This window comes from Salarias fasciatus, chromosome 1, assembly GCF_902148845.1.
Source record: "Salarias fasciatus chromosome 1, fSalaFa1.1, whole genome shotgun sequence".
Classification (NCBI taxonomy): Eukaryota; Metazoa; Chordata; class Actinopteri; order Blenniiformes; family Blenniidae; genus Salarias; species Salarias fasciatus.
The window spans coordinates 24485322-24512201 of NC_043745.1; the positions used below are offsets into that span (position 1 = coordinate 24485322).

Here is a 26880-nt window from a genome sequence, read left to right on the forward strand (position 1 = left end):
TGCGGCAGAACCAAAGCCAGTTTATGCACAGCCCGGCCAGCCGGACGTGGACCTGCCCGTCAGCCCTTCAGACGCTCCTGTCCCCAGCGCCGGACACGATGACAGCATTCTCAGGTAAATGAAGAGAACACTGCATCTATTGTGACAGTATTTATGGAAAAAAAAAGTTCATTTTAATTACATAAACCAAATATACGCATTGGAAACACTACTTGACTTTGCCAGAGACAGATTTCATTGTGTCGATGTTGCCGTACCACATGCTTCTTGCTGTTTCTCACAATGACTTTCCTTTGTGGATGTTTGTGCCCGACTCTTATCTATCTACCTTTGTTTTTCTTGCAGGCCAAGCATGAAGCTGGTCAAGTTCAAGAAGGGAGAGAGTGTCGGTCTGCGGTTAGCAGGAGGCAACGATGTGGGAATTTTTGTGGCTGGAGTTTTGGAAGACAGCCCTGCAGCCAAGGAGGGGCTGGAGGAGGGAGACCAGATTCTCAGGGTACTCTGGGCTTTGTTATTGCAACATGAGTGTTGTTTTTAGCAACTACTTCCCACTAACTTTTGTAGATGTTCAACAGAGTAGTGAACCTCATTTTTCACCAGAAACCTGGATGTCGCCTGCACCTATAGTAAATGCTTCACCAGCTTTTAAATGTGACTTTAGTACTCGATGTTTCAGAAACAGAAATCTTAAAACATACTTATCTGCTTAGATGGCAGCTGTGAAGTTTAGTTTCAATGCTGAGAAACTGTGTTTTTTAGGTTTTGAAAAAAGTGACTGTTAGTTGTTTTTTTTATTCTCCTCATCAATAACATGTGGTGTTGTTGGATTCTGAGGGGAATGAGTGGTGAAACTATGCGATCCACGGCCACACAACATTTTTTCTTTTCCATGTAACGAAATCTTTGGAATACAGTACACTGTATCTGTTGGTCAGTGAGTCACTCCCAGTCTCTGCCCCATGTCAGAACTCCCCTTGTCTCCAGTGTGAAGACACAATGGACGTCGTTCTGGCGCTTTGACCTTCCAACAGTCGACTGTCTGTTCCACTGAACACTAGAGTAACATTGTTGATGGAAACACTCTTGATGTCAGAGTTAGATCTATTCTGTCATATTTACACCTGCTACGCGTTTGTGCCGTACAACACGCTTTTCTTTTCTTTCTTAGAAATAGGATTTACGATGTATTTGACAGATAAATCTTTCTGTTAGTCCGATAATTATACATCATCTGAACCGCTGTGAATTATGTTTATCCTGTTTCACACTGAAGGCCTCTTTTTGTGCCTGTGTGTGTCCTTCACACTGTTCAAACACACGGCAGAGACTTCCAGGACATTGTTTTCCATCTCTAGGTGGTTTCCCTTTGGTCACGGCAAGCTATTGGAGATAAAGACTTCAGGCTCTTGTGTTTCTGGGAAGGATAAAGGTGTCTTTCTGTGCTTCAGTGACTCAGTCCATGTGTTTCTGGTTCCCCCGCTGCCCCTCAAGCAGAATCAATAAACAGTCGTTATTGTGTTTAGGACAGTCGCAGGAGATCGAAGGAAGCTGCTGTGTTTTTAGGGAATACTCCGCCTTGCTTCTGTTGAGCAGCTTTCGCTTTCTTCCGTTTGACTTAATCCATGAAGTCTGCTGGCTGCGGGCAGGTTTCAGGAGTTTTCCTCAAAAACGGCAGAAAGCTGGAAATGGAAACGTTTCACTCAAACGTTTGAGTTTTCACCAATTATGTTTTGGTTTGTGTTGCACATTTTTTGAAAGCACCAGGAGTTTACCGTTTCTAATCTTCACGTACAGGTGAACAATGTTGATTTTGCAAACATCATCCGAGAAGAAGCTGTGCTGTTTCTGCTGGATCTCCCAAGAGGAGAGGAAGTTACCATTCTGGCTCAGAAGAAAAAAGATGGTGAGTTTTAAGAACGTGTCAGAATCACACTTGAAAACATATATTTCGTTAATCGTCTGCTATTTTCTGCTTTGGTTTCAGTGTACCGGAAGATAGTGGAATCAGACGTGGGTGACTCCTTCTACATTCGGACTCATTTTGAATATGAGAAAGAATCGCCGTATGGACTGAGCTTCAACAAGGGGGAGGTGTTCCGCGTGGTAGATACGCTCTACAATGGCAAACTGGGATCTTGGCTTGCAATTCGTATCGGCAAGAACCACCAAGAAGTGGAGAGAGGCATCATCCCCAATAAGAACAGGTAGAATAAGTTTCAGGTCTCATGCTTCTGTACCTGCACTGCTTGTTCTGGCACTTTATGAATAGCAAAGGGTGGAGATCTCGGAATAAAAGTATTGTGGTTCATCAGATCGAGGTGAGGCTCGAAGTTAAAAATCATTTTCATTCACTCATTTATTTCACTGCCTCTTTGTTGTACTGCTTTTCATACATTTATTTGTTTTGCGAGTATAAATGTCTGATGTTGGAGTTTTATAAACAGGAGATGTCTTCAAAGTAACACACTTCAACACATCTAACGTTGTCAGATAAGGCCCACTGTGTCAGCATGTGGAGATATGTAGTTATCTAGCTAACTGCATCTAAGTTTGTCTCAACGGCCTTCGCTGCCGCTGGTGGTGTTTACAAAGACATTCCTCAGCATCCTGACCTAAAAAAAGAAAGGGAAAAAAAAAAAGCACCACTTTACTCATGCCGTGTGCTTTTGTGTCCTTTTGTATGAAACATTATAAATACCTCAGCCTCTAAGCAGTTTGAACCTTTTCAGAATGTGATGTGTTTAGGACTTATGAGAGATGTTCAGTAAAATGTTAACAGAATATCTATTAATCCAAGCAGTGAAAACCAAAAGAGGTGTCACTGGTGTGGAAAGTCGTCACATCAGTTGTTCTGTTTATCACATACTCTCATAACACGTCCCTTGCCGGAAATAATTGACGCCTTTTTAATCAAGTGTAATTTCTTAATCTATCATCAGCAGAGTTCCAGTCAGTAATGATTACTCCATAATGACAATGTGAGGACTACTCACAGCCTGTGGTCGGAGACACTGCTGTATCATGAGCCGGGCTCTCCTCCTCAAACACTGGATTGCAGTTATTGACTGAAATGCTTTCCAGCTGACTGTACACCTGAATACTCCTCCCTTGTTCTCAGAGCGGAGCAGCTGTCCAGCGTGCAGTACACCCTCCCTAAAACCCCAGGAGGTGACAGAGCAGACTTCTGGAGGTTCAGAGGTCTGCGGAGCTCGAAGAGGAATTTGCGGAAAAGCAGGGAGGACCTGTCGGCCCAGCCGGTTCAGACCAAGTTCCCTGCCTACGAGAGGGTGGTGCTGAGGGAAGGTGAGAGTACAGAGGCCAGTGCAGCTGCAGCGATAAAGTGGAGACTCCCTGATATCTTTCAGATGCTTTGAATACATCGTGTCAGTGTGTGTATTGATTCAGTGATGAAGTTTTACCTCTCATGGACTAATCCCCACGATGTCCTCACTCAGCTGGGTTCTTGAGGCCTGTGGTCATCTTCGGGCCAATAGCAGACGTAGCAAGAGAGAAACTGGCCAGGGAGGAGCCAGACGTCTTCGAACTAGCAAGTAGGTGATCCATACATTTTTTTTTCTTTGCGGTATTTTGTGTCTTTGTCTGGAATTGCAGAACTAAGTGTTCTCATCGCACATCGTTACAGAGACATTTCGACTCGAGCGCCACTGAAGTAATACGTATTTGAAACACCTTTAAAATTCCTCCAGTTAATATTTCATTCAATTCAAGAACTGTAGTTTTACCTGATGACCTTCAGCCTGCCTTCGCCTTCCACACACACACATTCCCTTCGTTTATAGTGACTTTCTTCCTCTTTCTCACTTTATCTTTCACTCCTCCAGTCTTGAGGCAGAGCTGAACACGCATTTTAATTTAGCTCCTTATCTGCCTCCTCTTACCCCTTGAGACTACTCAGCTCTGTAATGCAGGTTTTTAATTTTAACACTTGGTATCAAATTCCAATTACTTGAAGTGCGTTGCCCCACATCCCAGTGTAGCCAAACACATTCATCACACCCCCACACACAGTGTTTCCTTTCATTGATGTTTATTTGCACAACTCCAGTGATGTTTGTGTAACTGTATTTTCTTTTCAGAAACACAACAACCACAAGGAGGGGAAAGTATGTCTCTTAGTGCATCAAATTTTCTTTGTTTTCATTTGGTTCAGTGAATGGCAGATACTCTTTGAACCGGTGTGTGGTGGCTAGCTCCCTACTCTAGATGTGACAACAGCAGCCATTGATTGCCTGGTTAATGCATATCGGGGAATAGCACTTAATTTAATTTTCTTTAGTCATGATATTTGGCAGCGACTCTCTCGTCAATGCATTTCAGCAATAAAACCTTGGAAACTGGAGACTCGAGACTAAAGAAAACCAATATCGTACTGACACACAGCAAGCCCTTCACAAGTGTTCAGAGGAACTGGAGACGGCTGTTTGTGGGCGAGAAACAGTCATTCTTACAATTACACTTTGTTGTAAACAAAATTAATGTTTTTACATTGAAAGAAGTATCTGATGCATTAGTTTTGAGCTGATTTTTTTTTATAATTGAGACCAACGTTGCTCAACAGGCAACATCTCTCAGATTGAATTCAAATGGAATCAAAACTTTTGACTGTCCAACGCCTGAAGTCTCTGTGAAGCTGTACGTCAGTCTGATATCTTCTTGTTCCTCGTTCTGAAAGTGATACACCAATGTCCGTGTATACACCATGGAAACCTGCTTCTCCGCATGCTGGAATAATGTTGTAATTGAATTCAGTGGTATTCCCCTCCTAAATGCTGGATTCATGTTATAAAATGACAACAGCTAGGCTGCATGACGCGCCACTCATTTTAACAAGGAGCTGAAACCCAGATACGTTGTAGGTTCTTATTCGAATGTTACAACACCTGACATGAACAGAAAATCTACAAAAGGAAATGTTGCAGTCACATTTTTCAGAATATTTCAACTTTTTAAAAATTGATTTTCTGGCAATTGGCTCATCATGCAGGTTAAAGAGGAAAGAACAGCAGATGAGACATTACAGGAAAGCTTAATTTCAAATCATCAGACTAGTTTTAATGTGAAAGCTGTGCTATGCTGAGGAGGTGTGCTAAAGCAAAAACCTGCGTGCCAAATAATACCGGTAATGTAAAACTGGGTTCAAGTAAATGCAGAACTAAAAGATGGTGGAAAGTGGGATCGCAGTGTCAGATCTGATCCAAAGCTGTCATTGTTATGTTTGTCTGTTTTACATTTTTATTACGACTTGCAGAATTTGTCCTCAAAATGGGGAGAAAAAAAAATCAGTAAATCTTTGCTTTAATTCTGTCTTTGTTAAACTTTGCTGCATATGCTTGAACCTGTGCATGCATGGCTGTATTTATTTGCAATAAAACTAAGAACCTATTAGCTAGTTATGAACAATATTTGCAGACGATAGAGCCTATTAGCTACAAAGCCTGGCCCCTCATGTGTTTGAGTCCTTACTGTACTGAACATCGTTGTGAGAAGACTGCCCTCTTTTGAACCTTGTGTTTCTTGTCAGGAAACCATTGCTTATCTTTGTTTGAATCATAAGCCCCTCTTCACATCCTTGCTTAAATCCCCAAGGCTTACAATGACACTGTAGTTTCATTAATCCCAAATGACCCTCCTGCTCTTGTATGTGCATATTTATTGTCAATGTTGCTCACATAACACGTTTCCTGCACCATATTTTTTTTTTTACTGCTGGATGCACTTTGCACACACACATTCATGATGCACCGAATTTTATTCCCTGAACCTGCCCAAAATACCTAATGACTGTTGCATGAATTGGCTGCTGTCCTCATTTTTGTATTTATTATCTAGCAGTTTTTTTTCTTTCTTTCTTTATTCACCATTAACGTACACTTGCCTTCTCCTATATGAAGATTACTGTTCTTAATTTAACCGATCTATTTATAGGAGTTGACAACTGCACGCTACAAAGGATGTCTAATTAGGGCACAGCCTGGATTTATTGTTGTTGGTCTCTCGTTGTGGTGCGACGCTGTAACCGTCCATTTGTCTTTTGTAGAGAGTGAACCCAGGGACGCTGGAACCGACCAGAAAAGCTCTGGGATCATTCGGCTGCACACCATCAAACAGATCATCGACCGAGTGAGTGCCACTAAATATTCATACGTTATGTTACAACACATGGATTCGGACAGCCTTTGATGGATCTGTTTTGGTAATAAAATGATGTTGAGGAGTCACAAACTGCACAGCTCACTGCTGCCATCTGGTGTATTGCACGCCTTAATTTAATTTTTTTTTTTTTTTTTGTGGTAAAATACAAAACAAAAGAAGCTGACCACTACATCAGATGCACATTGTAGATGAAAATATAGTTTATCGGTTACATTTGAAGGCCTGTCGTTACCTTGTGGAAATTCCCTTCTTTTTATGACACATATTGTAAATGTTTCTCCTCTGTGTTACGTAACTGAAGGACAAGCATGCAGTGCTGGACATTACCCCCAATGCCGTGGACCGTCTGAACTACGCCCAGTGGTATCCCATCGTGGTGTTTCTCAATCCGGACACCAAGCAGGGCGTGAAGAACATGAGGACCCGCCTCTGCCCCGAGTCCAGGAAGAGTGCCAGGAAGCTTTATGAGCGAGCCCTCAAATTACGGAAGAACAACCACCACCTCTTCACCAGTGAGTCCAGCCGAGGAGGGAGAGCGATACGTTATCTGCATGGAGTGGGAGACATTTCACAGTGGGGGCAAGGACACTTTCCACACACCGTTGACAGCCGAGTGCTGCGGCGTCGGAGGCTGTCACGGCACCGCACTTGTTTTGCGGAGCTTCGTTCTGGTAAAATCCCCACAAACAGCTTGTTGTGCGCTGCCACACAAGGCTGCCCGCAGGCCTTCCTCTCAGCATGTGCGCTCCCTGTCGAGGGAAGAGCTGCAGTTCTGCTGCTGGAACATCTGTTGGAGACAAACTGAGAGGTCCTGCTGAAGATTTCACTCAGTTTAGTCAGTCGCTTTAAAGTAATGCAGCAGTCGAACGCCAGACACTTGCTGCACAGTTCTACTCCTCGGCCTCAAGAGTTGCAAGCAGTGTGTTTCCTAGATTCCTGTTGGTAGAGTAGCTTTCTTGAGGTGACGATGCTCTTTAATCAGTCTGTTAGGATTAACACCAGCTGCACTCCATCATCGATTCCATTAACTAAGATTAATAATGTTGTTGAGGGCATCAGCTGCTTTCAGAAAACAAATAAAGGAAAAAGCTAAATGAGAAATGTGGACGTTGCTCAGCAATTTACCTCCGTGGGATTCTGCCTACTGTTGTTGTGGAGCATTGCTGGTGTTGCCTTGATCCTCGTGTCTCTTTCTCTACCAGGATTCTTTTGGTTGTTGGGAGCTGTAGTTGTCAGCAGTTGTCATCATCTTCAGTGCTGAAATCTAAAATAATCTAAAGCAGTCTGTTGAACCCTGAGGACCTGTCTCACTTTCCAGCATGAATTCCTCACATTATAAGACACATACGTCATTCACGTTGATTTCTGATCTTTCATTTGAGAAGCCAGAATCGCACCATGTTTAACTGCCTTTTTATTTATTCATGATGATGTTCTCTCATCATTAAGCCACAATAAAACTCAGAGAGCACTGTAGTTTTTATTTTGCCTAAATAGCAGGAAAATAACTGGACCCAGGTATTTTTCTTACTCAACCATAGCTAGAAGCAAAATTCACACCAGCATTTCCAATCACAGTAATAACGTATTTAATGTAATGGATTTTGAAAACGATGCTGAAATTTTTCTTCCTGTTGACCAGTGAGTTTGTTTTTTGTTTTTTGTTTTTTTTCACCTTTTTGTGCTCAGCGACCATTAACTTGAACAGCATGAATGATGGGTGGTTTGGAGCATTGAAAGAAAGTATCCAGCAGCAACAGAACCAGCTGGTGTGGGTTTCAGAGGGCAAGGTAATTAACACACACACACACACACACACACACACACACACACACACACACACACACACACACACACTAATGTATTTGCCCTTTTCACTCCCTCGTTTCGCTCACCGTCGTTCCGTCCTCAGGCCGACGGGGCGGCTGAAGATGACCTGGACATCCACGACGACCGCCTCTCCTACCTGTCGGCGCCGGGCAGCGAGTACTCCATGTACAGCACGGACAGCCGCCACACCTCCGACTACGAGGACACGGACACGGAGGGCGGAGCCTACACCGACCAGGAGCTGGACGAAACCCTGAACGACGACGTGGGCCCGCCCCCGGAGCCCGCCATCACCCGGTCCTCCGAGCCCGTCCGCGAGGACCCGCCCGTCATCCAGGAGCCTCCGGGCTACGCTGTCTATCCGCACTCAGTGCAGCCGGACCCCCTGAACCGCATCGACCCCGCCGGGTTCAAGGCGCCGGCGCCGCAGCAGGTAGCGTTTCTGAGAGCCGTACGCCTCCCCTGTTGTCTGGAGGACGTGGTGTGCGTTAGGAGGGTTTTCTGGAGGCGCTATTGAAGGCACCTTTCTTGTTTTTACAGTTATTCTCTATCTACTCTTATAAAGCCATGTGAAACTACTGTGGTCAGGTATTTATTGCAATATAAACATATATAAATATTATATATTCTATATCTATATTTATTTTAGCCAATTGCCTTCATGTGTTTGTGGATTGATGTTTGTGAGAGTGTGTTTTTTTATTTTTGAAATGGAGAATTACTTGAATCAGTTTCACTGTTCACACTTATACTCTGTATTACCACAAAGCTGTCTTATCAGTGTGCCTGTTGCTAATATTACTGGGTGAAACTCTGTTGTGTGTGCGTGTACCACTAATCACCTATGTGCACTTCCTCGTTTGTATTACCTAAGATTGGGACTGTGACGCTACAACACCACAAAGTATTATGTGCATGTTGAAAATGCCAGTGTTAATCCAGTGTACCTGTGAAATGTACTCACCAATACCCGATTGGCAGTTGTGGTATCCAGTTCTCAGCGTTTGTCGTCTCCCGTGTGTTCATGAACTCGAGAGGAGTTCCAGAGCAACTTACTGTATTGTAACCATAGAATTAAATCAAGTTAGTACTCTCTAACCACGAAAACTTGTCTTGCTGCTAATTCCTAGCTCTCACATGCCATCGGTTGGTGCACAGACACTGCTAGATGTTGAGGTGGCTGGTTTGAAATCAGTGGGTACAGATGAGGAGCAGAGCGTTTGTTAAAAGGGGGCTGAGAGTTGAACTTGTTAGTGCTGCACCCTGATTTGTCAGCGCGTGTTATTAAACATTTCTGAACCACTTCACAGAAAGCAGAGGCCGCTGCCGTCCCTAGCATCTCCCACCATCCCGAGCCCCTTGCCGAGACAGTGCCCGCTGCTGTCGACGTTACTGTAAAAACTGTAGGGCCGCTGAGCCCCGATGAGGCTCCCGCAGCTCCGTACAGCCAGCCGAGCCCCAACCCTGAGGCCGGCTCTCTCAGGAGAACTCCTCCTGAGCTAGCCCCTCAGAGCACCACCCCAGAGCCTCTGCAGTCTGGAATGGCCAGTCCAGAACCAAAGGTATCCCATCTGATCGTCACGGGGCGCTCCGCGGCCTGGCCCGACCCGGCTCGGCTCAGCTCGGTCTGACCTCCTGTGCTGCTGCTGCTGCTGCTGCTGCCTGTCTACCTTCATACCTCCTGCTGCCGCGCTTCTCTCTCTCCTTCTGCCCTGCATGTCTGCTGGCCACAGCGCTGCCCGGAAGAGACAGAGATGTGTGTGTGGGAATAAGTGTGTGTGTGTGCGCGTGTGTGTGCGCAAATGCTGGTAAGCAACAGTGGGACTTGAAGATAATGGCTGCAGTGAAATGCCTCCATGTGGAGGAGCAGCGGAGCTCCTGCGACCGGCACTGTTGCTTATCTTCTTTGCATGGCTGCAACATGTTTGCCTCATCTGCTGGTAACTCCTAGAAGTAGATTTGTGTGTGCAGTATTTATCAGGATTGTTTCTTTGTAAAAGTATCGATTAATTTTCTAACCATTTCATGCTCTCTGCCTTGTGTAGAACCACAGGCAGGTAACCTCAGGTCATGTAGCGCCTGAGCAGAAGTGCCTGATTTGGGTGGAAAATTGATGGTTACTTCTTGAATGTGGGGTTTTTTTCACACATTTATTTACTTTTTGTACAGCGGTTTTGTGCTCGTATTGTTAAAAATTGTTCTCCATGTTATGTTGCTCTCAGTTGCACCAGGACAGTGGGATATTTTGTCTTGTTGTTGGTGCATAATTGCAAGTGCAAAAAAAGCAAAGAAACCACAAAGTATTGAACAAGATGTCACAGAGAAACCTTAACTGAGGTAGCATACAGATTCAACATAGCCTGTAAACCACAGTCTTATGTTTCAGCAGCAGGGACAAAGAAAATGAATCCCACGGTTTTGTTGCATCATTCACCAACTTTGTTTTTGTACTTTGAGTGTTTAATTTGCAGTGGTGTCTTCTGATGTGTATAAGCCGCAATATCTGGCCGTTCTGCACCTCTTTTTTTAATCTAATGTTATCTGACTAGTAACCCCTCCCTCTCAGTTTCTCTATTTCAGGTCTTTTCCTTCTCATTTCCTTCTCTGCAATAATTTCCGACTTGTTTGAATGTTTTTTTTCTTTCATTTCTTCTTTTAACAAATTTTATACACATTCAATTTTTCAAATTACGTTTTGTGTATCTGTGCAGCAAGGAGTGGGTCCTTAACCTTTGCCTCTGTTCTGTATTTGTTTGCCAGATGTTTCAGAAGGATCCATACAGCACAGACAACGGCGGGAGAGTGGGTCACAGTATGAAGCCAATGGCCTACAGTCCCCAGCAGGGATACCACCCCGACCAGCAGTCCTACAGAGATTACGACCACCCGCCCAGCCGCTACGACGTCAGCAGCAGTGGCGTGAGCAGCGGAGGCGGCGGCTACCCAGAACCAAAGTACCGGAACTTTGACTCGAGCGCACCGTTTGAGAACAGTGTGCCTCACCTCGACCAGCAGCAGTGGAGTCCCTACAGCCAGACGCTCTCCACCGCCAACTCCCAGGCCTATGATCCCCGTTTGCCTTACAGCGATGGCCCCGAGTCCCAGTACACTCCCCCCCTGCGCTACGACGAGCCCCCGCCTCACCACGGCTTCGACGGACGGCCTCGCTACGGCAAGCCGACGGGCCCGGGGCCCGCCCGCTTCGACGACCCTCCCGCCCCGATGTCCGATGTGCGCTACGACCCGGACTCTCATCTGAACGCGTACCCGGCGGCCGGCCGCTCCCCCGAGCCCCCCGGCCAGCGGCCCGCCTACGGCCAGGGGCCGGCGTCGCAGCAGAAAGGCTACAAGCCGCAGCAGTATGACCCCGCCCACGTGAACTCCGACGGCAGCCCCACGCCTCCCGCTAAAGCCGACGCCCCCTCGCCCTCGCACATGGACGCTTTGAAACCCCAGTCCGCCAGGAACGAGCCGCACGAGGAGGACCCCGCCATGCGGCCGCAGTCGGTCCTGACCAGGGTCAAGATGTTTGAGAACAAACGCTCCGTGTCCGTGGACAGAGCCAGAGACGCAGGGGATTTATCTGGAAACAGGGTAAACTGCTTCACTTCTACATTCGCTCAACTTCTTAAAGAAAAATAGCGTCATGACTTGATGAAACATTCCTTGTTCTATTATCACTTCTGTTAATAATAAGTCTCATTGTTTTGTTGACACCAGGCAGCTGATTTACCCTTGAAAACGGGTGGAGTAATCCCAAAGGCAAATTCTCTGAGCAACCTGGATCAGGAGAAGACCTTTAGGTGAGCCTGCTGTGATGTTTCTGTTTTTATCTGTTTGGGAAAAAAAATTTAAAAAATCAACTTGTACATTTTCCATCATTTACATTTTGGCTGTTATATTTTTCCCCCCGGTCTCCAGAGCACCAGAGCCTCAGAAGCCTCAGTCTAAGGTGGCTGATGACATCGTGCGCTCCAACCATTACGACCCCGATGAAGACGAAGATTATTACAGGAAGCAGCTGTCTTACTTTGACAGACTTCAGACGGGCCCCAATAAACCTCAAGCACAAGCAGGCCACGGCTATCCCAGGTGAAACGCAGGCCCGCTCATATTTTTATACAAGCAGGAAGCATTGTTTATCATCTTTTATGGCTGCACACATCTCAATGTTATTGTCGTATATATTTAACTGTTTGTCACTGAAGGTCCGACTCGTTGGACAAACCAAACCCGGCTGAGAAAAAATACGAAGCGGTTCCCCAGGTGACGCCCACTCTGCCACCAGCCACGCTGCCCAAACCCTCGCCCGAAGGTAAACGTTTTGTGAAGATGGATTTGTGTTCTGTGACGTATTATCAATCTGTTTTGATTGACCGGTGTGGCTCGCTCCTCAGCCAAGCCTCCGGGCCGGGAGGACACAGTCCAGACCAACTTCCTGCCTCACAAGAGCTTCCCCGAGAAGTCTCCGGTCAACGGCACAAGCGAGCAGCCTCCGAAGGCGGTCACCAGCACCGGGGCTCCACCGGCGTCCAGCTACAACCGCTACACGCCCAAGCCCTTCACCACCTCCGCCAGGCCTTTTGCTCGCATGTTCGACAGTCCCAAGTTCAACCACAACCTTCTGCCCAACGACAAGCCTGAGACAGCACCGAAGGTACAGACGCTCCTGTTACGGGAGAGCAGAGAGAGTTTTACTGATCGGAATTATTCGGTACTTGTTTTATCTTTTATGTAAAGATTAAGTGTCAAATGATCGAAATGAGACTGTTTTAATACAGAATCGAACACAAAAACTTTTATTAGACAAGATGTGGCAGTAAAATATTCCTGAGTCAAAGTGAGACACCGTCTCCCTTGTGTTGGGCGCAGGGCGGCAGCTCCAGTCCAGTGAAGCTCCAGATTTCCCCTCAGCCCCAGAACACAGACCACGACAGCGGCCTGGACACTTTCACACGCACCGTGGACCACCGCTCCAAATACCAGCACAACAACGTCAATGCCGTGCCTAAAGCCATCCCCGTGAGGTAACCAGCCCGCCCTCATTACGCTTTAAATTCCATGCACCTGCTTTAAAAAAGAAAAAAAAAAAAAACGAGCGCCAGTGTGACAGTTCCGACACTCCGCCCCGCAGCCCCACCGCCCTGGACGACGACGAAGATGAAGACGAGGGACACACGGTGGTCGCCACAGCCCGTGGTATCTTCAACTCCAACGGTGGCGTCCTGAGCTCCATCGAGACAGGTGTCAGCATAATTATCCCGCAGGGCGCCATCCCTGACGGCGTGGAACAGGAGATCTACTTCAAGGTCTGTCGAGACAACAGCATCCTGCCCCCACTCGACAAGGAGAAAGGTAACTTATCAGGGAGAAGCTCCAGGGGAATTCTTCATTCACCTCTAAATTAACTTGATGCAATTTGCTCTTTTTTAATTTGTGTGTTTTAGAGTTTAATCATAACAAAGTCCTTTTTTTTATTATTATTATATAAAATTTGAACCCTGTTAACATTATTGTGTTGAGTGTCTGACTGAGTGTGTCGCTGTGTGTTGTGTTGTGTTGTATTTGTGTCTGTGTCTGCAGGGGAGACGCTGCTCAGCCCTCTGGTGATGTGCGGACCTCACGGCCTCAAGTTTTTGAAGCCCGTGGAGCTGCGCCTGCCTCACTGTGCGTCAATGACCCCTGATGGTTGGTCTTTTGCTCTAAAATCCTCCGACTCCTCGTCGGGTACGCTGTGCTCTCTCTGTTCTTCGGGGTCGTTTGGGCTGGCTGTGTGACAAATTGAGGGGTTTTTTTTTTTTGGGTCACTGTTAAATCAGCTTTTACCCCTAGTTTTGATTGTTGTCTTTGTAATCAAACATTTAATTAAGCCTGAAATCAGTTGTGATTCGATGATATCTTGATCAATCTAGGGGGGAAAATCTGCTTTTTCTCGTAATGATAGCTTTGGTTTGATTCATTTTCATAATTCCTGACTGGTTAACTTCCCCACACAGTTCCTCATTTGCTGGATCACTGGTTTTCTTTTCTTTTCTTGTTCCTTCTTCTTCTTTTTTTTCCCCAAAGTTTATTTGAGTTGCTTTTATTTCTCTTTTCATTTAACTTGCATGCTCCCCAAGCTTCTCCCTACTGTAACTGCATCTCACCCGTTAAATTCTACTGCATGTTTCTTTTCTCGTAGTGATTTCTTTTCTCACATAGCCGCCCAAATCCTGACCTGAAGAACAAACAGCTCTTGCAGACCTCGCAGAAATTGGAACGCTGTCAGAACCAATAATGCCCGTCATTAACGCGTATAAAGAGAAATCAAATGACACAAAAGGCGCGTCACAATGCCGTGCTCTAAATTTAGCCTCCATTCCCAAAAGTATTCCTATTTAAAGTTCGCTGCTGTTGAGGGACAAAAGCTAGTAATTTTTTTTTTTTTTTTTGCGTGCGTGTGTCAGTAGTTTCTTTGATACGGGCCTGAATTTGTGTTCTGACGTTTAATTGGAGAAATGGGAACGCTGCAGACAGATGAAGCGAAGCAAATCTCCAACCCCCGTCTCCAAAACGGTAACTAACAAAACGATTTGCTGACTAGTTTCAGCCCGTCTTGAAAGCTGAAAGTCCTGCTTACGTTGATCACCAGAACATTTCGGCATAAATTTTAACGAAGTCGATCAAAGGAATCACAAATAAATTACTTTACAGAGTGCTTAAATGTGAGGAGCAGCAGACGTTGAAATGAAACTTTGAACTCCTCGCAGGAAAACAGAACAACACCCAGAAAAGTGATTTTCTTCTACTTTCTCTTCTCCTGAAACTGTCTGCCTCGCACCATGTCTTCAAAAACAGTGGTGATTGCGGCAGTGGTCAGGATTATCTGCTAATTAGCCTCATTTTCAGGATGAGACTGAGGCCTGAATGAGACGTCGGCCCGCTCCGTTGTCCTGCTGAATTGTGGGAGGATTATTGGACTGCGTCTTAATCCTCTTATTGTGAAGCAAGGCCACTCTCCGGCCGCCTCCTGTCCTCTTCTGTGGTTTCCTTCTCCTTTTGTTAGCCTGCTCCTCCTCACTCCTCTCTAAATCTCTGCATCTCGCTGCTTCTCTGTTATCTCTGCCGTGTTTTCGTCTTTTCTTCACAGCTTTAACTTCAATAACCAAATCAGATCCAGTGTGATTGTTTCTCTATAAAGAGCAGACTTTTCTTCTCGAGGAGGCACACAATTTCATTTAAATCAACGTTATCAGATAGATATGTCGCTTAAAAAAACTGATGTTCAGACGTGTTTATATTGTCTCACTAAAAGACACACCTGTACGCAACTTTCAAATAGTCATACGTTTGACTGAGATTGTTTACAGTTTCAAAAAAAGGCTTCAGTCACAGTATTGAACGTGTGAAAGAGGAGGGTAATAACTCGCAGATCGAGCTCCGAGGTGACTGGAAAGGCTTGTTTCGAGCTCACTGAGTCAACGTCGGTTTGAACTCATGGAGGGGGAAACAGGAAGGAGCTGCAGGCGGCCGACTGCAGAGCTCCCAGCAAGGACGCGCATGTAAACCACACAGATTCCCTCCAGTCCACACATCAGTGCAGAGTACAACCCGCACAGAGGCTGTTGTCAAGTAGATGTGCAACTTGACATGCCTTGCAGTTAAAAATGTTAAATATTCGTCCAAATCCATGCAGAAGTTGTAGTTAATTCATCCATGTGAAAATGAAGGGAATACAAAGGGATATTATTAGAACTTTCATTTCTAAAGAGTGACTTTAAAATAATGGGGACAAAGAATAGTTTTTTAAATGAATCCATGTTTGAAGTGAGTTTCAGACGTGTCCTGTGCCGGAGGGTTTAGGTCTGGTCTGGCCTGGAGGATGACCTCGCACTGTGAAAATCTCTACAAACACATAACCGGCGGTTTTTCTCTGAAAAGAGTTACTGTTCTCTCTTTGTGGACTCAGGATGCCAAAACACATCCCAGAAACCCTGAAGTGATCTGCAGCTGCCAGCAACATGTCTGAATACTGCAGTCCAAGCCACACACCTTATTAACCTGCAAAATAACATGAAACCATGCAACATTTTCAGAATGTAGAAACATAAATGTGATAATGTAAATGTTCACATGCTACGCAGTCTTTTTTGGTGCCCTTCCCCTCGAGATCAATCTAGCCTGTCTGAGGTACCTGAACTGATGTTTTTATACTTCTGATTCAAAGAAAAAACAGTTCAGGGTTTCTGTAATCTGTGATGTTATAAAGTTTTATAAGTAGGTGGTTGAAGAAGTGTTATTTGTTTGGTAGGTAACAACAGAGTTACTCTGGTTGGGACATTTCAGGAGAAACTGAAGCGTACGAAGCCTGGAGGGAAAATAGTACAGGCTTTTCCATATTTAACACACACACACACACACACACACACACACACACACACACACACACACACACACTTCAGATTTCTGACCGCCACATACAGCATTCTGCTGGATGATGTGTGCAGAACAAACAGCCAAGACTGACAGAGAAGACGATGCTGACGCTCTTCCCTGGCAGCCCTCAGAGGGGTTTTGTGTGAATCTTGAGCGTGTTTGAAGGTCTACCAGTCGATGTGAGCGAGGAGGCCGATCCTGCCGCTGTGTCCAGTATCGATGGACCTCGGCCCAGCTCCTCTGATTGATTGCTGGAGCCTTCCTCCTGGCACAGACCCGTATGCTTGTAATTGCAATTACACTCAGACCCGACACTGACTCAGGTTCACTTTGCAGTCAAAGAGAGGCCGGGGACATTCAATAAAAGTATGGAATCGCTTTTATTGGTCCCTGATGCCGCTGGATTTGGATATTAGCCACAAATATACACTTGGCAGACAATGGATGTCGTTGCCTGCTGCAGCGAGACGAGCCGTACTGTGGTTGGTTTACAGGTGACGAGCATTTATGAAATGTGTCCGGGAGAAGCAGCTGTTCTTGCTCACCGGCTCCCCGTCTGTCTGTCCTCAGGTGATCCGAAAAGCTGGCAGAACAAGTCCCTCCCCGGAGACCCCAACTACCTGGTGGGAGCCAACTGTGTCTCTGTGCTCATCGACCACTTTTAAGGATGGAGCGGCAGGTGTGACGTTGTTACTGAATGTGGAACCGTGGGGGGATGAAATGAAGGAGACACACACACACACACACACATATACACACAAATATATATATATATATAGATGCTGACAAATGCACTCCAAGCAAACAAACCTGAAGCAACAGGAAGTATGAAGACCAAGTTAGTGCTGTTTACCGCACGAGCGGATGAAGACGAGAGACTGACGATCGCCGTGAGCCGTGGCATAAACTCCCCCCCCCCCCCCCCCCCCCCCCCCCCTCCGAGTCCAAGTTCTGATGTAAACTGAAACTTTTGATGCATGCCCCCATGTCACTGAGGATTATATTAGCCGATGTTTAATGTAATATTTAGAAGGATGGGTGGTGTCGGAGGCTGCATACGTGCCTCTAAAAAGAATCGATGTCCCTATATTTATGCTATATATGCATATGGTATATATAGTAGAGTAGAAATGTACTAAAATTGTGGCCATGAATTCAAATATCAGTCGGCATTGTTATGTTTTCTTTTAATAACGGATGGGACTGAACATGAGTTGGAACTGCCCCCCTTTCTTTGTCACATTGAGGGAACTTTACTGCAGGTTTGATCAGGTGGAAACAGTCGCAGGTTGAAGAGTGATCGACACGAGCTGGACACAAAACCCGAGCAGCACACTTTTGAAGACGTTCTTCCTTCGTTCTTCCTTTTCCTCCCAGTAAAAAAAAACAACAACAACCATGTAGCGTACTACGTCCCTCCTCCCAGCCTGAGGGAGATCTATGCATGTTCTTTATAAGGTCCAGTAGCCTCTTCTGTTCTCACGTCTCTCTCCGACTCTCCTCTCCGTCTCTTCCTTTTCTCTCCTCTCTGTGCACTCTCGCACTCACACAAATAAGCAGTGATGCCTTATCTGCAGATTATTCACTTTTCATTCAGAAGAAAGGAAAAAAAATAAGTTATGATAAATTATGGTATAATGTCAGTTTTTTTTTTTCTTTTTTCGGGTGAACCCACTGTATAAACGACCTTGGGTTCAGCACACAATAACATTTGATAAAAGATAACAAAGGTTATGCTCTTCTTTTATCTGCTATGCATTACTTAAGAAACAAAAGACTAAAGTGAAAAGAAGTGGCTGTAAATAAAGCTAGCATATTGCCTTGTTTCTTTCGTTTGTAAATGAACTTTTTGTATGTCTTTCTTTTTTGTATAAAACTTAGAGAAAACATGTTTTAAAAAGCGGAAGAGAGTCGACGTGGTTTTCTTTGTACTCTGGATATACCCTCGAGCCTTGAAATTGTAACCTGACAATAATACATCACACCTTTTCTACCAGTGTATTGACATTATGTTGAAATAAAGGTCTTTCCGTGAGAGGATCAATAAAAGTTACCTGAGGCTAAAATACATTTAAAACATGTTCTTTTGAAAGGGTGTGCTCTCAAAGTGTTCCCCTCACTGATTTGTGATACTGGATGCTATATTGTGTGCCCTTAAATGTATTTTTGTACTAATAGACAATATATTATGTATGGCACACCAGTACTGTTTTATTTTTAGATATAACACGGCTTTAATTGGATATTAGCTCTTCACGTGTGGCTGACATTTTTTTCTCCTCTGCAACACAATTTTAAGTATACCACTGTATTAATAAATAAAATCATTTTTAAAGTACCCACTGTCTGGATGGATGTTTCTTAACCTTGGATTGTAATTTCTTTTTTTAACTTGTTTGCATACATTAAATTTTTTTTTTCATTGTTTTTACATACATTAACTTTAATAAAGGTATAAATGTTCTTTTTTTAAGTGGATTCCCCAGGAACACTGGTGATACCCCACAAGCTGGTTTCAGTCAAATGACTGCTGTCACAGGTGGATTAAAGTTATTTTAAGCACACTTAAACCACATTCACGCTTTTGTGGGCCATTCAGAGGTGCCGATTCGCCTCACGTGCATGTTTCAACTGTGTGAGGGAATCGGAGTACGAAGGTAGAACATGCAAACCACACAAAACCGGTTGACTCGAGCCCACGTCGGGAATATTTACGGCATCTCTCTGTGCTGCAACGCCGCTGCTGACCAGCAGGTGGCGGAAGAGAGCCGTGTATGAGTGCAGCACAAGGTCAGAGATGAGCTGGAGACCTTCAGCTGTGCTGCTTGATGCCGCCGCCACCGCGAGAAGCTGCTGCAGCATTATGGAAATAAAACAGGCTGCTTTTAATCTACAGGAACCAGTATCTGTGTTCCTGTTGTACCTGCAGCAAGTTTCCAAGCCAGAGACAAAGAAAATTAAAGTCCCTGCATGATGATGAAACACCTGGAGGAGCCCGGCAGGATGTGAGCTGCCATGGAGCTCAGTCTCTGGAGAGTTCATTCAATTTGTGAAACGCTGGTGTCCCGCTCCTCCGATGGAGAGAAGAACTCTCAAAACGGATCAATTCCTTTTAAACTGATCACAAACCGAGTGAAACCCGTCAGTTCCTCTAGCAATAAATACTAATTGTGATGTGCTGCTGCTGAATCCTCCTCAGGTGTACGTGTCGCATTAAATGTGTGTGTGTGTGTGTGTGTGTGTGTGTGTGTGTGTGTGTGTGTGTGTGTGTGTGTGTGTGTGTGTGTGTGTGTGTGTGTGTGTGTGTGTGTGTGTGTGTGTGTGTGTGTGTGTGTGTGTGTGTGTGCAGGCTGCAGGATGGATGAAGGACAAAACAGAGCCAATGATGCAGCTCTGCGGCTGCAGCTCAGGTTCACTCACACACACTTTCAGCGACCACACTCCACATTCAGATGTCCGTCTAGTTCTGGATTCATGATGAAACTGTAAGGGATGTGTGTGTGTGTGTGTTCGTCTGTGTTATCAGTGCCAAGATAAGCTTATTTTCTTGACAGTAATAATAAAGAGGTTTCTTTGTGATTCCATCCCACCACGTTTTTCATCACCAGCATCAGTAACAAATCAGGCTCAGGGCTTCTTTTTTTTTTTTTTTTTTTTTTTTTTTTTTTGGTGTAGTAAAGCCCACCTCCCAGCTCCCAGCTCCCACCTCCCCCTTCCCGTAGTAAAAGGCAGTCCGCGCAGCTCGCCTCGCCGCCATGTAGACGCGCACCGTGGCTCGTCTCCAATACGCAGTGAGGCTCCGCCGTCCTGAGACGCGCCGCGCGTGGACCTGCTGGCTGCTCCGAACGCAGAGAGACCAACCAAACCGCACAATTTCCCTCTTCAGAGTGTACCGGCATTTTTCCCCTCTCTCTCTCTCTCTGTCTCTCTCTCTCTCTCCACAAATCATTGTCTTTTGCAGGCTTGTGAGTTGTTGGAGCTGCAGAGCAGAGCATGACAGCGTGACAATGGTGCAGCGGGATGAAGCCTTTCGCCGCCTCTCATTTCCCCCTTTATGCGCTTTGACTTTTGAGGAATGGGATCTTTTCCGGGGTTGATCGCAGAGAACCCCAGCGGGCTGCTTCGTGCTGAAAACAGTCAGACTTTGCGCGTTGTGGTTGGACATCTGGTGCCTGGTTCGGTCCGCGCTCCGCGCGCCTTCCTCCGCCCGTCAGCCGCATCTCTAATTGGAGCGAGTCTTAATTGATGGAGGTCTTCATCTTCGGACTCTAACCTCCAGATTATTATTATTATTTTTTCTTTTTTCGCGTCTTTTCTGCAGCCTGAGACACTACAAGTTTCCTGCTCGTGATTGGATGTTATTGTGCTTTTCCTCTGCGGCACCTGCGGTTCTCCATCCAGGCTTCGGTCGTTCCGTCCTCCGGTGGCGATGCCGGTGAACGCGCTCCCCCGCGGCGGCGGCGGCGGCAGCGGAATCGGCGGCCCGGGGTCCCTGAGCCCGGCGTCGCTGTCCCGCAGCCTGTCCCGGCTGAGGGAGTTCCGGACCCGGACGAGGATCATGCTGGCTCTGGGGGTCTCTCAGATGGTCCTGGGGAGCCTCATCCTGGCCGTCAGCTTTGCGGCTCTGGCTCTGACCACATCGCCCAGAGTGCGGCACTCCTGCCCCTTCTGGGCTGGTTTCTCTGTGAGTACACACACACACACACGCACACACACACACACACACACACACACACACACACACACGCACACACTTCAAGTTTTCCTTTCTGGAAGTGGACAGAAATTGAAGTCTCAGTAGGACCGTCTCTGCTGGCTCCTCTCCAAGCTCGGTAGTTATATATGGAGCTTTACAGTCAAGAGGGGGAAATGAATTGGTCTGTAATTGCACAGAAATGGATTTATGAATGAGTTTTGGAGGACAGAGCCAGCTGATATGATTAGTTGTGAGGATGCAGGCAGAGCTTCAGGTACACACTGATACACACTGAGAGAGGCTCTGAAGAGCCGCAGTCCTCCTCTGCATCCTGGGTTTGAAGAATTGTCACTGAGATGTTGTGGGGTTTTTTTTCTTCTTTTTGTGAAAATTTCATGCTGGCTTCTGTAAATATTTATGAATGCACACTTCCTTGATTTCCAGCCAGAGACCTGGAGCAAGGCGAGTCCATTAATTATAGAGGCAGTGGGGCAGAGTGCATCGGTGAGGGGAGCTCTGTGGCACAAGGGGCCATCTGTGTGTGTGTTTGTGTGTGTGTGTGTGGGGGGGGGGGGTTACAGAGTTACAGCCAGATAGTAGGTAACCCCTGGTCTCACAGTTCAAAGGTCAGTTAGATTCCTGATCAGTGCCTGGAGCTGATTGGTCTGGGTGTGTTACATTGTGTTATCTTTGGGTGCTGAAACCTGATACATCTTTGTTCCTTGACCCTGGACTCAGCAAAGCATCACCTGTGCATGTTTTAACATTTCCCACTGACGATGAACCAACTGGTTGTCAGCAAGGACTTTTCTTTTACTACCACTGGTTTTCTAATAAATTATATCCTGGAACCAGAGCTGACGTGAACTAATGGTGCTTGAACCTCAGAGTGCTTCACCAAAGACTTTACACTTACAGGCTGTTCCTCTCGGACTATTGCTTTGTAATTTATACACTAATGAATCATACAAAGTGAAATCTCCCAGGTGGAGATCTTTCTGCTGTGAAGTCCAGATGATTTCCTAACGAGACTCTCTTCAGGAGGAGATAGTGAGTGTGTTTCAGAGAACAAGATGCTGCTGAGCAGAGGCTTCTACTCGGTCGGAGTCAGGTGCTGAAAACAAATAGCTCGCCAGCAGCAAGAATCATCGGCCAGAGTGGCGCCAAAACCCAGATAATGTGGTTTACACCAGCTCCCCATCTGCAGACTGTGATGATGGAAGTGATTTGCCCACAAGCAATCAGGCAGTGGAAGTCACTCTTTTGAAATATTAAAAGCTCTAAAATGCCCCCCCAAACCGGCCCACATGACTGAAGCACCTCCTAATTTACCACAAGGATCGGGTTTATAATGTAGGCTGTCTTCCAGAAGAATGTGTTTTTCCGCACGGTGACAATGCAGGATGTCGGCTTATTGGAGAACGTTCTCCGAGCTGATTCCATTAGGAAACCATCTGCTTCCATCCAGAGTTTCTCTGGGGTGTAAAAGACAAATCTGCAGCATCTCCTTCAGGTAGAACCACAAGTTATTTGTAGCACTATGAGTTAGTCTAATGAGACAACTGTATTTGTTTGCAAAAGCTTTGAGACTCATTTATTTACATTTTTAGTGTGTGAGCAATTAATAGTCCTCTCATGCTGAGCCACACACAGAACTAGAAAAAAGGCCCTTATCCTGAATATTTCTTACATCTGTGGGATTTGTTTAAGTTAAATTGTCTGTATAAACGCTGCCTCCCCTGCCGGAGCGTCACTTTTCTAGACTGTGACTGTGACGTTGAACCTGGAGGCCTTAATGTTAAGCTTCCTGCCACGGCGCTGAACCGAGCTAATGAGCAAGGTGACAAACAAATCCCCAATCTGAGCCCCCGTGTGTGTGTTACTTTGTGTGTGCGTGCGTGTCCTCTGTAGATGTCTGCGTGTGGCCGCGGCGGGGCGTCATTAAGGATCTCTGCGTGACGACGGCTGCTGTGGGATTTCATCACAGTCGCAGCGAGAGAATGTCTAATCTTCACTTCCTACACGGAGCACTTGGCCGTCCTTCCTTTTCTCACACACACAACTATTTTATAGCTCTGATGATCAGACCTGTGTTTGCCAGCATATTATCAGAGATACGAGCGCACAGGCCCGGCCACCAGAGACTAATTGTACAAATATCTTCCTCTTCCTCATTGCCGTCCCTCCCCCTCCGTTCGCTCCTCGGCAGCCAGCCTCACTCGCATCCTGTTGATGTGATTCAGGCGACGTGAGATGACGCCGGGCTGACTTGAGAGACTAGCGGCAGGTTTACCTGCTGGCTGTGTGGATCGCGCCACCCTGCCGGGCTTCGGCCGGTAAATGAGGCGACCGGGCCGAAGCAGCCGATACCTGCAGCTGATGAATTACTGTCCACCTTGCATTTCAGCGAGGTTAACTTGGTTCTGTTCCAAGTGTCCAAACACACAGACCGCCTCTGAGCAGAGCGTAAAGACACTTTTCACATCTGTGAACAAGTAAAGAAGAGGTTGCTGCAGGTATCATCACACATTCAGAGCTCTCTCTCTCTCAGTGGCTCCGTGTTTCCCTCTTCTGTCGAGTTCCACAGAAAGGATTTTCCATTTTCTTTTTGCTTCCACCTCTGCTCCTCTGGTTATGTGAAGGAATAAATAAAAAGAAATGCTTATTTTGTGTACATTCTCAATGAAAGTATCGCTCCAACCTCCCAAATCTCCAGACCGAGCTCCTAACAAAGGTAGCGTCAGACGGCATTCTCGTTTGTTGCGCGGCGGCTCTCTGCTGTATTTTCAGCTCCGACTGTCAGCAAATTCTGCACTAATCTGTTTGAGTGTGTGTGTGTGTGTTTAAACAGTAGTGTGCTGTAGAGGCTCTCTATCTTTGTGTGTGTGTGTGTGTGTGTGTGTGTGTGTGTGGTACAAGAGGGAAGGCCCGGTTGGAGTAAATCCGTAGTAACATAAAAGTCAGGCGACGGTCGTCCATCCTGTTGTTCTGTCAGTTTGTTGGCTCCTAAATTTTCTTTAGTGGTTCTCCGTGAATCTCTCCACATCTGCCGCTCCGATCAACACTGTGATTTGTACTGTGCATTGTGAAATAAGTTAGAAATGAAAATCAGATTAGAGGTGAGCGGAACAGTACATTAAAGTGACTGAATGACGCTGGTATTAGCATGTCCGCTTCAACATGGCGAAGCAGCAAAATACGTCGAATGACTGTCGGGTGACACTGAGGGTTGGATTTCTGGAGTCGGTTGTGTTTCAGTTTTGTAAAAACCCAGAGGCCAGGAAAACAAACCGGGGCCCTGCTGGTGTGGTTATCAGCTCATTCACGGTTATATAAAGACGTGCTTCATTGAGCTGCTCTCCAAAAGTATTTTGTTTTCACACAACTGCACTGCCTTCAGAAAAACTCGGGCTTCATATCTCTGATCTGAGGACACTGAAGACTGGTTTACATGTAGCTTTTCAAGCAACTATTTAAAGAGCTATTTTAATGTTTTTGTTTTTTCAGATAACTTTTTGTATAATTGCAGCTGTTTTTGCAACCATCAAACTGATGAATTGCTGAAGGTGCTACGGTCAGACTCGTTTTTCCACCATGAAGTGAACGACTCCTCTACATCAAAAAGAGGTCGGATGATAAGCTTTAATTTCAAACCTTTGCACCTCATTTCATCCTGCAGTCTTGAGGCGATAAAGACATGAGCAACACCAGCGAAGACAAAGATGCAGAGTGTTTGCAGTGAGTCAGAATGAATCATCGTTAATTAACTGGCGTGTTCAGCTTCGGCTGTATCCTGGCAACAGGTGGTAAGTTACAAGCAGACGCATGTGAACCGGAGTCGGTGGTATAAGTGAGCGCCGTGCACATGAGGTTAGCATGCTCCTAAGTTGAAGTCTCTGGTTTGAATCCCTCTTCAAATGGGTCACTACTGTAAGTCCTTGAGCAAGGCCTGTACCTCCAATTGCCGAAATCATCCAGAACAACTGGGAATGTTTTACTTCCAGTGATAAAAACCTGAAGCAGAGTTTTGAATCAGCTGAAGCTTTGAATCGTGCAGCTTGGCTGAAGAATATATTCAGCTGGGAGTTGAAATCAAATGTTCTCCTCTACATTGGCAAGCTATAAAAAGTACATTGATGACTATAGAACAGGCAAAACCTTTCGCCAACTGTTGTTGTTGGAAAGAGAAGAACTCAGATGAGCAGTTGTCACAGAAAATGGTTTTGAAAGTTTAAAAGCACACTCACCCTGTGATTTTTGGACAAATACAGGTTGTAGCTCCATCAGCACTGTGAATGTGACTGACTGTGTAAAGCAGTCTGACTGCTGAAATGATTAAAGAAGAAAAACACAGAGGCTCAGGAATCTGCCTCACACCTGTATGAGTTTCATTTGAATTTCCACCGGTGCGTCGTGTCACAGCGCTGTTGGATCCGATCATCCATCGTCTCGTTACCGGTAATGTGACAAAGACGTTATTTTGAGACTCCGCTTGTTTTGATGTGGCTATTTATTCCCAGCTGTCAATACTGGACGTGGCTCCTGGGCGACTGGACTCATCCTGTCGGCCTGGATTAAACAGTGAGTGTGGTCAGCACACACGCTCTCAGAGGACCTTAAATCTCATATTGATCAGCTGATTCGGCGAACCCCCATCAATCCTCCGACTTGCGTTTAATTTAATATTCCTTCTTGCAGTTTGTGGTTTTTCGGCATCTTTGCGGTGACCACAAGTCTTGCGGTGCGGTGATGTCATGTATTTTTGGCGCTGCGTCCGTCCCGAGGTGTTGCTGCACCGCCGTAATTCACTTTCCTTCTGGGCCTTTCCGTAATAAGCGAGGAGGCACTCAGCCTGCCGCTGCTCGTTACTCAGAGGACCCTCCAGTGCATCCTGCCCCCCACTCCACTGCTACCAGAGAGCTCCACTACCGCTACTACACACACACTCGCGCACGTGCATGCTCTTGTCAGTGCACAAACCTTTCGAGGACGTGACATTGTAATTCTTTTCATTCAGATTTTTTTTCTAACTACAACTGGCCTAACCCTGACCTTTACTCTCAGCTTAAAGTAACCGTAGTAACATTCAAAATGTCGTATTCGCCTCAGAATGTGATGATTTCCTTTATGGGAGAGATTCTTGCAGTGTAGGAAAAAGAGCCTTCAGATAGTTTTAACCTGGTTGTGTTGTTTTACTCCGTCTTTTGGTTTGACACCAACTGCTAGTTTTGATGGAATACCAGAAATCAAAATTTTTTTTATTATAAATAAATAAAAAAAAAAAGAGATGCTCATTGGTTGGTCAGAGGCTTTCATTTTTAAAGCTCACAGGTATTTAAATATTATCTACATTCATTCTGCATTTTGAGAGACTGATAGACTTGTTTTTTTTTTTTTTATCCCCATGAGGAAGTCATGACTCCATATTCATGAGTGTATGAACACATTTAGATTCCCACAGCAGTTATACACTGATGCATTTCCATTCCTGTAGGGAACGTTTCGCTGACTTATATTGACCTCCTGCATTTTAATTCAAACACTAACTTCTTCCCGCCTAATCTTTGCATTTCCTTATGGGGACCGCAGTTTTTGGAGTTCCTGTGGGTTGGTGTGAACTCAGGTTAAAGCTCTCCACCAGTATAAAAGAACACACACACACACACACACACACACACACACACAGTGAGTGGTGTGGCGAATGGCCCATCATAAATCCTAATCATCCATCCTTAACAGTCAAAAACACAGACTGTCAATACTGT

General features: G+C 45.7%; 1 protein-coding gene across 9 annotated transcripts in view; it reads left to right on the plus strand.

The window, feature by feature from the left end:
- Positions 1-18290, plus strand: part of tjp1a (tight junction protein 1a) — a 94116-nt gene extending 75826 nt beyond the window's left edge. For 3 of the 9 annotated variants that reach the window (XM_030094354.1, XM_030094397.1, XM_030094391.1), the window contains 21 exons: positions 9-114; positions 346-496; positions 1795-1903; positions 1985-2204; positions 3119-3303; positions 3456-3551; positions 4098-4124; positions 6059-6141; positions 6476-6686; positions 7864-7964; positions 8087-8437; positions 9315-9566; positions 10765-11598; positions 11725-11807; positions 11926-12096; positions 12213-12319; positions 12402-12661; positions 12877-13031; positions 13139-13359; positions 13588-13731; positions 16990-18290. In XM_030094354.1, the coding sequence (XP_029950214.1) occupies positions 9-114; positions 346-496; positions 1795-1903; positions 1985-2204; positions 3119-3303; positions 3456-3551; positions 4098-4124; positions 6059-6141; positions 6476-6686; positions 7864-7964; positions 8087-8437; positions 9315-9566; positions 10765-11598; positions 11725-11807; positions 11926-12096; positions 12213-12319; positions 12402-12661; positions 12877-13031; positions 13139-13359; positions 13588-13731; positions 16990-17084 (3962 nt within the window). In that variant the 3' untranslated portion in view covers positions 17085-18290. The remainder of the gene's footprint in view (positions 1-8; positions 115-345; positions 497-1794; positions 1904-1984; positions 2205-3118; positions 3304-3455; positions 3552-4097; positions 4125-6058; positions 6142-6475; positions 6687-7863; positions 7965-8086; positions 8438-9314; positions 9567-10764; positions 11599-11724; positions 11808-11925; positions 12097-12212; positions 12320-12401; positions 12662-12876; positions 13032-13138; positions 13360-13587; positions 13732-16989) is intronic. The other 6 variants (XM_030094366.1, XM_030094374.1, XM_030094383.1 and 3 more) reach the window with 6 other exon arrangements.
- Positions 18291-26880: the final 8590 nt, after the last annotated feature.